Below are 14,145 nucleotides of genomic sequence, written 5' to 3'. Positions count from 1 at the left end.
CAGTAGCTTGTTTATTTGACAATCCGACTCAGTAGTTTGTGTATTTGACAATCCGACTCAGTAGCTTGCTTGACACTCTGACTCAGTAGCTTGTTTATTCGACAATCTGACTCAGTAGCTTGTCTATTTGACAATCCGACTCAGCAGCTTGTGTGTTTGACAATCCGACTCAGCAGCTTGTGTCTTTGACAATCTGACTCAGTAGCTTGTTTATTTAACAATCTGACTCAGTAGCTTGTTTATTTGACGATCTGACTCAGTAGCTTGTTTATTTGACAATCCGTCTCAGTAGCATGTTTGACAATCCGACTCAGCAGCTTGTGTCTTTGACAATCTGACTCAGTAGCTTGTTTATTTTACAATCTGACTCAGTAGCTTGTCTATTTGACAATCCGACTCAGCAGCTTGTGTGTTTGACAATCCGACTCAGCAGCTTGTGTATTTGACACTCTGACTCAGTAGCTTGTTTATTCGACAATCTGACTCAGTAGCTTGTCTATTTGACAATCCGACTCAGCAGCTTGTGTCTTTGACAATCTGACTCAGTAGCTTGTTTATTTAACAATCTGACTCAGTAGCTTGTTTATTTGTCAATCTGACTCAGTAGCTTGTTTATTTGACAATCCGTCTCAGTAGCATGTTTGACAATCCGACTCAGCAGCTTGGGTATTTGACAATCCGACTCAGTAGTTTGTGTATTTGACAATCCGACTCAGTAGCTTTTTTTACAATCTGACTCAGTAGCTTGTTTATTTAACAATCTGACTCAGTAGCTTGTTTATTTGACGATCTGACTCAGTAGCTTGTTTATTTGACAATCCGTCTCAGTAGCATGTTTGACAATCCGACTCAGCAGCTTGCGTATTTGACAATCTGACTCAGTAGCTTGTTTGACAATCCGACTCAGCAGCTTGTTTATTTGACAATCTGACTCAGTAGCGTGTTTATTTGACAATCCGACTCAGCAGCTTGTGTGTTTGACAATCCGACTCAGCAGCTTGTGTCTTTGACAATCTGACTCAGTAGCTTGTTTATTTGACAATCTGACTCAGTAGCTTGTTTATTTGACAATCTGATTCGATGGCCTGTTCATTAGCCAATGTCACTCACTAGCTGGTCGTCTGAGACTATGAATCAGTAGCGTGTTACATGTACATGTAGTTTGTCGCATTAACCCAGTATATTGTTCATGTGATATTCTGACCAAATAGCATGTCGTTTGACGAGTGTCAGTAGCACGTGGTTTGTCGCCAAAACTAGAGAAGCTGGTCGCGATCGTTTGACGCTCAAACTCGGTAGCCGGTCATTTGACCGGCGAACTCAGTAGCTTGTACATGTACTATAACTCCCTAGCTGATTGTCGTTTGAGTATTTCGAGAACTCGTAACTTGTTTGAATACAACTACAGCAGACGGGTTCTTAATTAAGCTGATTCTTAAGTCATCAACATCTTTCCTGTTTCCAAATCTTATATCGGTCCAAATTATGTCCCCATATAGTTATGCGTAAGGCTGATCAATCGCGATCATCTATCGGTAAGAAGAATTTGTCCAAGAATACGGTCTTGTTGTTCATCTGAAAATGACGTCATCTATCCACGTGCGTTCCCAAATTAGACCGTAGTGTTGTAAAACTGCGGCGAACAGACGAATGAACCTATCGGATCCACATAAAACTAAAACCGTAAAACTTTCATTAATGGAAATAGCGCACGTGTCTTGTATTTGAAGCTTCATGGTATCGATTATGACAGCTAAGGCGCGCTAATAGGATTACCACCTCGCGGGGATTGTAACTTGGCATCTTCTTAATGCTAGAAGTGAATGTCCTAGAGGTAGCAATTAATAGGCATATAAGCAGAGGATATAACGGATACATCCATGTAGCGGTAACGCCAGGGTACATGTATCCGTGAAGTCCTTTCACAAGTAGCGGTAACGTACGCCATGCAGGGTACATGTATCCGTGAAGTCCTTTCATCAGTAGCGGTAACGTACGCCAGGGTACATGTATCCGTGAAGTCCTTTCACAAGTAGCGGTAACGCCAGGGTACATGTATCCGTGAAGTCCTTTCACAAGTAGCGGTAACGCCAGGGTACATGTATCCGTGAAGTCCTTTCACAAGTAGCGGTAACGCCAGGGTACATGTATCCGTGAAGTCCTTTCACAAGTAGCGGTAACGCCAGGGTACATGTATCCGTGAAGTCCTTTCACAAGTAGCGGTAACGCCAGGGTACATGTATCCGTGAAGTCCTTTCACAAGTAGCGGTAACGCCAGGGTACATGTATCCGTGAAGTCCTTTCACAAGTAGCGGTAACGCCAGGGTACATGTATCCGTGAAGTCCTTTCACAAGTAGCGGTAACGCCAGGGTACATGTATCCGTGAAGTCCTTTCACAAGTAGCGGTAACGCCAGGGTACATGTATCCGTGAAGTCCTTTCACAAGTAGCGGTAACGCCAGGGTACATGTATCCGTGAAGTCCTTTCACAAGTAGCGGTAACGCCAGGGTACATGTATCCGTGAAGTCCTTTCACAAGTAGCGGTAACGCCAGGGTACATGTATCCGTGAAGTCCTTTCACAAGTAGCGGTAACGCCAGGGTACATGTATCCGTGAAGTCCTTTCACAAGTAGCGGTAACGCCAGGGTACATGTATCCGTGAAGTCCTTTCACAAGTAGCGGTAACGCCAGGGTACATGTATCCGTGAAGTCCTTTCACAAGTAGCGGTAACGCCAGGGTACATGTATCCGTGAAGTCCTTTCACAAGTAGCGGTAACGCCAGGGTACATGTATCCGTGAAGTCCTTTCACAAGTAGCGGTAACGCCAGGGTACATGTATCCGTGAAGTCCTTTCACAAGTAGCGGTAACGCCAGGGTACATGTATCCGTGAAGTCCTTTCACAAGTAGCGGTAACGCCAGGGTACATGTATCCGTGAAGTCCTTTCACAAGTAGCGGTAACGCCAGGGTACATGTATCCGTGAAGTCCTTTCACAAGTAGCGGTAACGCCAGGGTACATGTATCCGTGAAGTCCTTTCACAAGTAGCGGTAACGCCAGGGTACATGTATCCGTGAAGTCCTTTCACAAGTAGCGGTAACGCCAGGGTACATGTATCCGTGAAGTCCTTTCACAAGTAGCGGTAACGCCAGGGTACATGTATCCGTGAAGTCCTTTCACAAGTAGCGGTAACGCCAGGGTACATGTATCCGTGAAGTCCTTTCACAAGTAGCGGTAACGCCAGGGTACATGTATCCGTGAAGTCCTTTCACAAGTAGCGGTAACGCCAGGGTACATGTATCCGTGAAGTCCTTTCACAAGTAGCGGTAACGCCAGGGTACATGTATCCGTGAAGTCCTTTCACAAGTAGCGGTAACGCCAGGGTACATGTATCCGTGAAGTCCTTTCACAAGTAGCGGTAACGCCAGGGTACATGTATCCGTGAAGTCCTTTCACAAGTAGCGGTAACGCCAGGGTACATGTATCCGTGAAGTCCTTTCACAAGTAGCGGTAACGCCAGGGTACATGTATCCGTGAAGTCCTTTCACAAGTAGCGGTAACGCCAGGGTACATGTATCCGTGAAGTCCTTTCACAAGTAGCGGTAACGCCAGGGTACATGTATCCGTGAAGTCCTTTCACAAGTAGCGGTAACGCCAGGGTACATGTATCCGTGAAGTCCTTTCACAAGTAGCGGTAACGCCAGGGTACATGTATCCGTGAAGTCCTTTCACAAGTAGCGGTAGCGCCAGGGATACATGTATCCGTGAAGTCCTTTCACAAGTAGCGGTAACGCCAGGATACATGTATCCGTGAAGTCCTTTCAGAAGTAGCGGTAACGCCAGGATACATGTATCCGTGAAGTCCTTTCAGAAGTAGCGGTAACGCCAGGGTACATGTATCCGTGAAGTCCTTTCACAAGTAGCGGTAGCGCCAGGGATACATGTATCCGTGAAGTCCTTTCACAAGTAGCGGTAACGCCAGGGATACATGTAGTCATGTTACAAGTAGTGCTAACATGTACACAGGGTGATGCATGTAGCAGAAATGTCATGTTACGCATAGTGGTTACTTAGTGTTACTGTATACATACCGGTAACGTCATTTAACATTTAGAACGGAAATATCAATATGTATATATCATGTTTATATATATGGTGCAAAGAAGTAATTCCAACAGTGTGGACAAGTTTAGGTTGTCTTTGCCCCATATACTATTTTAAGTAATTCGTATCCTACGGACATACCTCCATTAGGATCCAGTGTTATATGGGATTGTACCGTCTATATTACTTCTTTGACCCAAACATGTATATATACAAACATAAAACAAAAACACCTAAGAGAAAAACATCTCGCTAGTACTTTCGCCCATATTGGGGCTCTTCGAATTCGTGCAATTTGAATTTATTTGTGACGTAGCCGTATCATTGGCATGTATATGGTATTGCGTTCACTTCATAAATGCACAAATAAATATCCATTGAGGTACCGGCTGGATACTGTGTATGTTTATATTCCTACGCAGACACACTGTATACTGACGTTGCTATATCGTGCAACTTTGATGTAAACATTCTCCTATACAGCGCCGAGAACGTGGTCCTAAAAACAGTTATCGCTGACAAATATACAGGGTCCGTAATGGTAGACCCAAGGTTTTACTCAACCCTGTGGTAATTGGAACTAGTTGGTGTACTAAAATACCAAGTCAGCTGCTACGTAGAATTTAACATTTATAGATCGGTCTACAGTGACTAGCTAGCTATATAGACTACCGTACACATCCAAACCATTTACATACAGTAAACGAACACGTCGGTATGAAATGGTCAGCGCAAGTAATTCAGTGCTTAAGTGACGTCATAATCATAACGTTGGGGCGTGTGTGTTCATTGAATATCTACGTCAAATTTGAAGAACTTCAAAATAATTGAAAAATATTAATGAACACGTTTAACTTCAGTTGTTTGACCGCACAGCGCAGCAAAAATAGCGAGTAACGTTGCGCGATTCCACAACTGTACATTGCAATGCGTGTTTTATTAGATTGCAGACAAATATTCATCACGCGCTAACAATTAAATACTAACATATATATACCGACTCGATGAAAGCTTTCGATAATTAAATGATAACGACGAAGTACTCGTGGCCGTGTCAATACTAGATTGATATCGATATGTAATCATGACCATAGCGTGTCGGACGAGTTTTCGTGTCATTGTGTACATTTTTTAATTCCGCTTTAAGGGTTTTATGAGTATGAATGATTGAAATCAATGTCACTCCAGTGGTCCTAATATTGTTTGTCCACCAGGCAATGGCCAGTATACCGCAACAGTGCCATCTAGCTAGGTAGTGAGTTAGCGCCAGTCTATTTTTGAACTCGTCACGTGGCGCCAAATGTAAGCAAAACAGCACATACAATGTATTATAAACAACTGTCACCAATCTGCCGTATTATGCATCGAGTGCACATGTCATATCATTTTTTAGCGTATTTCCTCACGTAAAAGCGCCCATTCCGACGTCAGAATTAACAAGATGTGACGTCATGGTAGTGTGACGTCACACATTGACGTTAAGGATGTACTCTTCTGAGGTTTCAACCACGTTCAAGTCTCGTTTTGATCTGGTGTAATGGGATTTTGTAATATTAAACAAATTATGATCAAGTTTATTAGCAAACACGCATTTGAAAAATATGTCAAAAAACTAGATGTCTGTTGTTTGTAGAACTTTTTTTACAAGAATTTAAAAAAAATACCAATTCGGCGGCCATTTTGAAAATGTGTATTAATGTGTATTTCTTGGGCTTCAAAAAAGGCAAAAAATCACCTTTTTTGACACTAGATTGATCACTTAAGTTGTCATTGTGTCGCCATTTTTAATTGTAGCAGGTTCAATTTTGCTGTACAACTTTATAATGTTTAATATGATAAAAATAATATGCAACAAACTGGAAAATTATACATTATTGATATTTTTTTACATGTTTAGTGTAACTGAAGCACTTTTGATTTTTGACCCCGAAAAAGGTAAAAAATAACACAAATGATAATGGGACAAAAAAAGAAGCACACCGACCCCCCATTTTTGTGGATGTTTTAGAAAGAGAAACACATTTTCTTTTAATTCATTAAATATTCAAAAAAAGTTTAATAGCAGAACTTTTTATATCAAGCGTTTAATCTGCAAAAAATGGTAAAAAATGAGTATTTTTTCATTAAAAAAAGGGTAGGGGTAACTAAAATCGGCTTTCTGCGGTAAATGAATAAGATTAAGAAATTTTACTTCTATAATTTAAAAGAAAATAATATTTTCATCAATTCTACAAACATTCATACATATCTGATAACACACTTGGAAGAAATTGTATGAATTTGTTCTGCAAATGGTCAAAACCCAATAAATCACCTAAAATCACATGTTGTGTTAAATTGGTATGTTTGACTGATCATAGCACAAAAACGAACAAACCGACATATAGGTTTTTTTGCATTTTCTACTATGCCATTATCTCCTTTTTCCAAAAATTTATATAAGAAAAAAAGTTTAATACAGGAATTGTTTGACTTCTCAGAGGTGTACATCCTTAACATGAAGTTAAATAATCAAAAATATTAAGAAAATGCTTGTTGCCAGTATTTACATACGTTCCTAAGAGTTGTGATAACGGAGATCTATAATACGTTTCATTTCATACGATGATTCTTAATGTTATGCTGCACGCACGCGCGCGCAATGGCAGTTAAATGACTAACGCACACGAACACATCATCATTTGAAACATTGTATTTCTTCAAATAAAATTGTAATATAGTAAACCACATAAGAAATTCACAAAACATAAGTACAATGAGATGAAAAACTAGAACTTTCCGCTCGGTGTTTTCTGCAAAAATCCAGAATAGCACGTGCAATGAACAGCTTTCGGTGTTTAACCACAACATTTTTTGGTGTTTTTTTTGTCTCGGTAGTTGGCGTTTTAGACATTAGAAAGCGAGAAAAAAATCTTCAAACGAATGTACATAAAAAATAATGACAAGATGAATTTAATAAGAAAATGTGTTTGAGAAAAATTAAACACATTTTAACAATGAAATATCCCTGATGGTACGCAGAGATGAAACACTACGAGACAAAAGGAGGGGGACCCTCAGCATCTTCCCTAATATGGTGTGGATCTTTGATAATCCATGTAGACATAAGATTCGGAAGAATCAATGAGAATTATTGTGTAAAGAGATTCCGAACTCCCAAATGAGAATAGTTTCAGCATATGTAACATATTGGTATTCATATTACTGTCAATTAATTAGAAAGCGACCCATTGTCTATGTGATGGTTACTTGTAATGCAAATTGACTAAATACAGTATCACAGTTGCCATTCTAGAAAATGCTGACTGATGCATATACATCTGTTTATTCCAAGTACGCACAATACGTCACACACAACACTCACTCACACACTTAGAGTGGCTCGGCAAAATGTCAAACGAAACACTTAAATACTAACTACAGCTGGCCTAGACTCTTCAATACAGCACTGGGGAGGATTGAAGTACAATTATATCTTCCACACGATTTCTCTCTTTTAGAAGTGGTTATTTTCGGAGAATTACTTCCCCAATGTATCGATAACCTTTTGACTTGTACCATGTGACTGTGCTGATACCTGCTGCGTTATTTTTTTGTTACGCACACGGCCTGGCCACACACTGTACAAGATCTACGCTGTGCAGTCTGTTGTTCGTCTCCACCTCTTAACATTTACTGTAGTACGTATACTAAATACTCTTGATCTTCACTCGCGCTCAGTATGTATAACCTATGTAATCCGGTCCTTGTATAACTATATAGAAAACTGTATAAACCGGCCCTCCAAAACGTTAAATTACATGTATACTACTAAAGCTAACATCCGTATAATGCAGATGTTTGATCCCGTGATAGACAGGTTTCACCCGAACCATATACATCAATATTGTTGAAAATGACAACAGGAAGGTTGATTATGTGTTGCCGATTACTTTCACGAAACGACGGCGAACCACCTTGTGTACGTGCGAAAGCCCTGGGCTCTCTGGGTTACGTCATATCCGGTGGAGTAGAAGAAACATATGCCCTGTTGATTTTATTTCACCACATCGCATCCGTAAACAGTTTATGTCTATATCACAAACACATTGCACTCGTTTGTACAGCATGTTGGCAGTAGTTCAGCACGATCAAAGATATTGTCTTAAATTAAAGAAATGTTGGCCGGTTGCTCAATTTCGTCTGCGTTTTGTTGCGGGTTCAGCGCGTGCACTGATTTGTCTTCGTTCGTCTCTTTCTGCCAAATGTTTGACAGCTATATATGAGCGTCATATTACGAAGTTTAAATAAATTGCAAGGTACTTGGCAGTCATAAAAGGGGTATCCGTCGGCTTTTCAGTAAATCAGGGCAAAGCGAATGTAACTTTGACGGACCCGCTAAATGACAAGGATACGAAACACTAACACTGGGAACAAGTTTCACAACAACCTAAGAAGCAGCCGAGTACTCTAGATCTGCTATGTAACAGTCCCTGAGATCCAATTCAAGTGGTCACCGAAAACTGATCCATGGTCAGTCTTTAGCTACTGACCAGTACGTATACGCTGTACAAATACGTGTGTGTAAAGTCACGGGTAAATGAATGACCTTAAGGTAATGTTTAGAGTTTAGGCAATATCAGTTGTTTTTTGGTAGTGTCGGATGTTTGGGAAATAATGTGACGTTTTGGTATTGTGACGTTTATGTATTGTGTCGTTTAGGTAATGTATCGTTTTGGTAACGTGACGTTTAGGTATTGTGTCGTTTATGTTATGGGACGTTCTGGTATTGTGACGTTTTGGTATTGTGATGTTTTGGTATTGTGACGTTTTGGTAAAGTGTCGTTTAGGTATTGTGTCGTTTAAGTAATGTGACGTTTATGTTATGGGACGTTTTATAATTGTGTCGTTTTGGTATTGTTAAGTTTAGGTAATATGACGATTTAAGTAATGTAACGTTTTGGTATTGTGACGTGGTGGAAGTACAACGTTTTAATAATGTGTCGTTAAGGTATTGTGTGGTTTTGGGTATTGTGACGTTTATGTTATGGGACGTTTTGGTATTGTGACGTTTTGATATTGTAACGGTTTAATTTGGTAATAAGTTATTTTGGCATTGTTTAGTTTAGGTAATGTATCGTTTTGGTATTGTGACGTTTTGGTATTGTGATGTTTTAGTATTGTGACGTTTAGGTATTGTGTCGTTTAAGTAATGTGACGTTTATGTTATGGGACATTTTGGTATTGTGACGTTTAGTATTGTGATGTTTATGTTATGGGACGTTTTGGAATTGTGACATTTTGGTATTGTGATGTTTTGGTATTGTGACGTTTAGGTATTGTGATGTTATGTTATGGGACGTTTTGGAATTGTGACGTTTTGATATTGTGACGTTTAGGTATTGTGATGTTGTGAAATTGTGACGTTTTGGAATTGTGACGTTTAGGTATTGTGACGTTTATGTGATGGGACATTTTGGTATTGTTAAGTTTAGGTAACGTGACGTTTAGGTATTGTGACGTTTATGTGATGTGACGTTTTGGTATTGTGATGTTTTGGTAAAGTGACGTGTTGGTTTTGTGACGTTTTGGTATTGTGATGTTTTGGTAAAGTGACGTTTAGGTATTGTGATGTTTTGGTATTGTTAAATTTAGGTAATAAGACGTTTAGGTAATGTAACGTTTTGGTATTGTGATGATTTAGTATTGTGACGTGTTGGTATTGTGATGTTTTGGTATTGTGACGTTTTGGCAACGTGACGTTTAGGTATTGTGTCGTTTTTTAAGTAATGGGGCGTTTATGTGATGGGACGTTTTGGAATTGTGACGTTTTGGTATTGTGATGTTTTGGTAATGAAACGGTTTGGTAACTGACGTTTAAGTTTTGTTATGTAACGTTTTGGTATTGATAAGTGTTTGACTGTATCCGAAGTTTTAGTACTACCTGATCCAAGGATCAAGAAACGATCTAAAGCCTAATTTCGTCTTAAGTTTCGACTTGGCCAATCCCAAAATAACGTCATAAAAAGTGACGTCATACGTGATTGGCTAAGAATTTTTTTAAGTCGAAGGTTGTTTCGTGATCCCGGGGTTTGGTGTATGAATTATGTCTCGTGTTTGGGTAATGCCTGGATTTTCGTTAAACCTTGTGTTGTTAATTGTGGTGTCACAAATTATGATGGTCATTCCTATTATGATGTATGTGTACAGTAGTCCCCCGTTTTACAACCACCCTTTGTCCCGTGGCAATTTTGGCAGTATAACGGGGTTGGCGATACAACGGGGGTTCAGTAGGACAATCAAATGTATGACACATGTGCCTAAAATGCACATCTAATCGTATATGTAAAGTGCTCAGACTGTAAGGTCAACGAGGTCGATGTGCTTTTTTTTCATTACGTTATTGTACGTACTGTTCCCATGAATTTGGCTCTTAAAGAGATGTTTTGGGGAGTTGCAGTGTGCAATGCTATAGTATCTCTTTATTTATTTGGGGGCGGGGTAGGGTGGTGGTGGGTAGGGAGGGGTGGAGGGGGTTGGGGTTACATCGTTGTTTGTTGTTTTACATTATCAATTTCATTTCATTTCAATATAAATGCTACGTGACTGCTTTATTGGTGTCATATGTTTGCAGAATAAAATGATATTGATGATGGTCCGTGATATATTGTTTGGACGTACGTAGTGTTTACTGTTTGATGTTTTAGTAGTTGTATTATCTTTGATGATTTCTGTTGGCCGTGTCATGATGTTTCGTCTATAGGTCATTGCGACTATGTGGAGTGTATACATTATGCATGTAATATGAAATACGTATACACTGTACAGGTATTGCAACCAGAACTGCGAGTTTGAACTGAAGGCGACGTCGGCATACCCTATATATGTTCGGTTAATATCACACAATTGCAAGTTACACTGAGTGAAACGTCTGAGCGATAACGGTTATAGGTACGTTGCACCTACAGAAAGCAAGCATAGTACGTAAATATGTTACATGTTACACTATAACATGTAGGCCTATAGATCGTCTAAAAAAATGGAAAAAAATACAGCTAGCAACAATTCCAGGAAGGACATCCGGGGTATTTCAGTCACACTTGTAACAATTCCAACGGCATTCGTTCCATCACTAAATGTATTTCTAACAACATTTTTGGCATAAAGACCCAAATTGGAAAACAATGTAAGCGGAAATTGATTTAAGTCAAAAACATTATTTCAAAACGCATGTAAATGTTTGAGCAGTTGTATTATATCTGAATGAGTGCATTAATAGTGTTAAGGAATAAGCTCTGATTATACAGTGTGCATTATCTGTCGGCGCGTCCGTACTGGACACCCGTGGACAGACAAGAAGCTCTACGTAAGAATCTTAGTAAATGTACCTTTCTTCTCTTCTTGGATTTCTTAGGTTTATCTTCCCAGTTTGGAGTTATGTCCGTTATGCTATGGAATACTTGATTATCGGAATCATGTGATCCTGAACGTACAGAACGTCGTCTGTTTCCGTCACTTTCCGAGACTCGTCGGTCGAAGTCGACGTCGTCCGATTCGTCTGCAGAGTCATCTAGTTTTTGATAACGTTTCTGAACCAAACTATGCACAAAGTCTGAAACGTCATCCTTCAAAGAAGATGGCGTTTTAATTCCGTTTTTTCGCGCTTCGTAAAACTCGTGATGTGTTATTGCATCATTGTCCGAAGTGTCACTTCCGTAACCATGCGACGAGTCAATGGAATCATCGTGTATGTTCGTGGAACGATAATCAGCCATGAAAGGCTCACTAAGTCGCGGGTTAAATGGCCGTCTAGAATTCCTATTTCCATTATTGTCAGAACACTTCAATTCCGCCCTGTGATAACCAGTGTCGACAATCACGTGATCTGCTGTTTCATCAGCTCGACGTTTAGAACAAGAGCTTGACGTCCATGATACTTTGTTGTTTTCCTCATCCCTTCGGTCAAGCTTTAGATGACCACTGTCCCTTTCCCGACCATCATGAAGATGACCATTTAGTGGTTTACTTGCATCTTCGTCTGTCTCGAATTTCGCATAGCGTCGTTTACGCATTAGACTTGATATGAAGTTCAGATTTATACCTGACGTTGACTCACGAATCTTCTTCCACATTTTTACGAGTCAAATCATCGGTCACGTCTCATGTTTGGAGTGAAGGTTCAAGATATGGGTCGACGTAAGAGCTACCAAACATCCTACAATGAACGACAACATTCCCATTTAAAAGTATGCAAAGCTATATCTACATGACGGTGTAAATATTTATAAACGTGCAACAGGTATTGATTGTAAATAAACGATTATATATAGCCTCGTTTAGCAGCCTATTGTTCATATAGCCTACAGGTAAGTCTCACCCGATTAATAAAATAGGATTTAAACTGTGATGCGGACAAACCTGCTTTCGATAACGGTGCACATTGATTGTATGAGCAAAGTCCGGATATGTACATGTATACTATATCAGCTTGGCGTTGTATCAACACATATACCCCTATATACTTCAACTGGTTAGTTCTCGATCCACATTCCATAATGTGAATTTTTTTGTATATATCAATCAATCAATATCATTTTTTAGCAAGAAATATTAGACAATATAAAAGCTATAGTAAACGCTTAAACTGCCCTTTAACCGTGGTCATCGATATACAATCACGGACTTAGATAATTCCGTGATACAATTAAAAAATATACATGTAGGGTAAATATTATCATGGAATTAGATTAGATACAAGTCTATGGTATTATATATAAATACTACGTCAACATCATGTGCTCGAATTATAATAACTTTTCCACAGTTTCCGATAGCTTCATCTCTTTCAATTTCTCGAACGCCATTGTTATTTATAAATATAAACAGCGACTCTCTCTCTCTCCAATAACAAACGGTACACAGTGGTCTACGGGCTGTGGTATCGATACTATAAATAAAACACTGCACCTGTATATATTTAGTAGCTTACCCTAGAATAGCATCCTGGACCAGATCAGTACTCTCTCCAATAATTCCCTGGTAGAGACGCTTGCAGTACCGTCTATGTTTAGGCCTATGCATGCATTCTTCATATACACTATTCGTAGTAGCGTTTAACAGGTTTCTTCCACCTGCTACTTCCAAGTCCTGTTTTGTTTACATACCGTATACGTACTTACGCCTAAGCGAGGTCGACCAGCAACCATGCCAGATTAACGCTCCTAACCACAGGCGAACATGTGGGGAACTAGATGGTATTGTTTACGACTGAGAAATTAAGGTTAGGCTCAAAACAGGGTTCTGTTCTACGCATGTCAGGACAAATCTTTTGTGTTCGGCTGAATGAATTGCCAAGTCGCCACTCTGTAGGATCTGTTAGCTGTTCGTTGTAATGTTACGAGCAGGGACATCCTGCAATGGCTTTTATAAGTAATTAGGTGAATAGAGCGTAATTTAGTCATTAAAGCGTTCTTTACTATTTCCATTACCTAATGCGTTTGTAATGGGCACTAATTAACATAACATAAACCAAATCAGAAAAAAACACCTTAATGAGCTGTTAAAGGACTTTAAAACATAAAGTGGATTGGGGCTGAAAGTCTACGAAATTGTTTTATAATTGATCTTAAAATAAATATTCGAAAAATTAATTAAATTGATTGATAACGCTTTCCTGTGTGTTTATCAACAAGTGTACGTGTATGTATTGTTACTATATGATTGCCACGGTGACAGAAACACATTCACACCTAGCATATAATTAATAACAGTTACGCGTTGACATGTCACGTCAGGGTCCATAAGCATAGGGGGGGGGGGGGGGGGGGCTATAAAATACAACCGTCAATGTAACAAAACGGCCTGCTGTATCCTGCTGCATGATAGTAAGAGGCGACTAATGTGGAAAACTTTGAGGAAACGCGATTTATTTTACGCTGTTTTCTTGGTAACAATGATTAATTTGGATTGCAGCGTCCAGCGCAACAATTGGGACCTTTATCTTTTCATTTCTCTATTTCCCATCTCTCTGTTTGCCGGTGTTTCCTTTGTCACACTGGATCA

The 14,145-nt window shown here is 39.6% G+C and overlaps 1 protein-coding gene across 1 annotated transcript in view; it reads right to left on the bottom strand.

Annotated features, from left to right (window-relative positions):
- LOC110440553 overlaps positions 1 to 13,345 on the bottom strand; it is a 33,914-nt gene extending 20,569 nt beyond the window's left edge. Inside the window, exons 1-2 of the mRNA XM_021483694.1 lie at positions 13,073 to 13,345; positions 11,472 to 12,298 (exon numbers count right to left, since the gene is read on the bottom strand). Coding sequence (XP_021339369.1) covers positions 11,472 to 12,215 — 744 coding nt within the window. The 5' untranslated portion in view covers positions 12,216 to 12,298; positions 13,073 to 13,345. The remainder of the gene's footprint in view (positions 1 to 11,471; positions 12,299 to 13,072) is intronic.
- Between the last annotated feature and the right edge of the window lie 800 nt (positions 13,346 to 14,145).

This window comes from Mizuhopecten yessoensis, unplaced genomic scaffold, assembly GCF_002113885.1.
Source record: "Mizuhopecten yessoensis strain PY_sf001 unplaced genomic scaffold, ASM211388v2 scaffold11185, whole genome shotgun sequence".
NCBI classification, from domain to species: Eukaryota; Metazoa; Mollusca; class Bivalvia; order Pectinida; family Pectinidae; genus Mizuhopecten; species Mizuhopecten yessoensis.
Note: the sequence above shows the minus strand (reverse complement) of the source record. Positions and strands in the feature narration are given on the sequence as shown.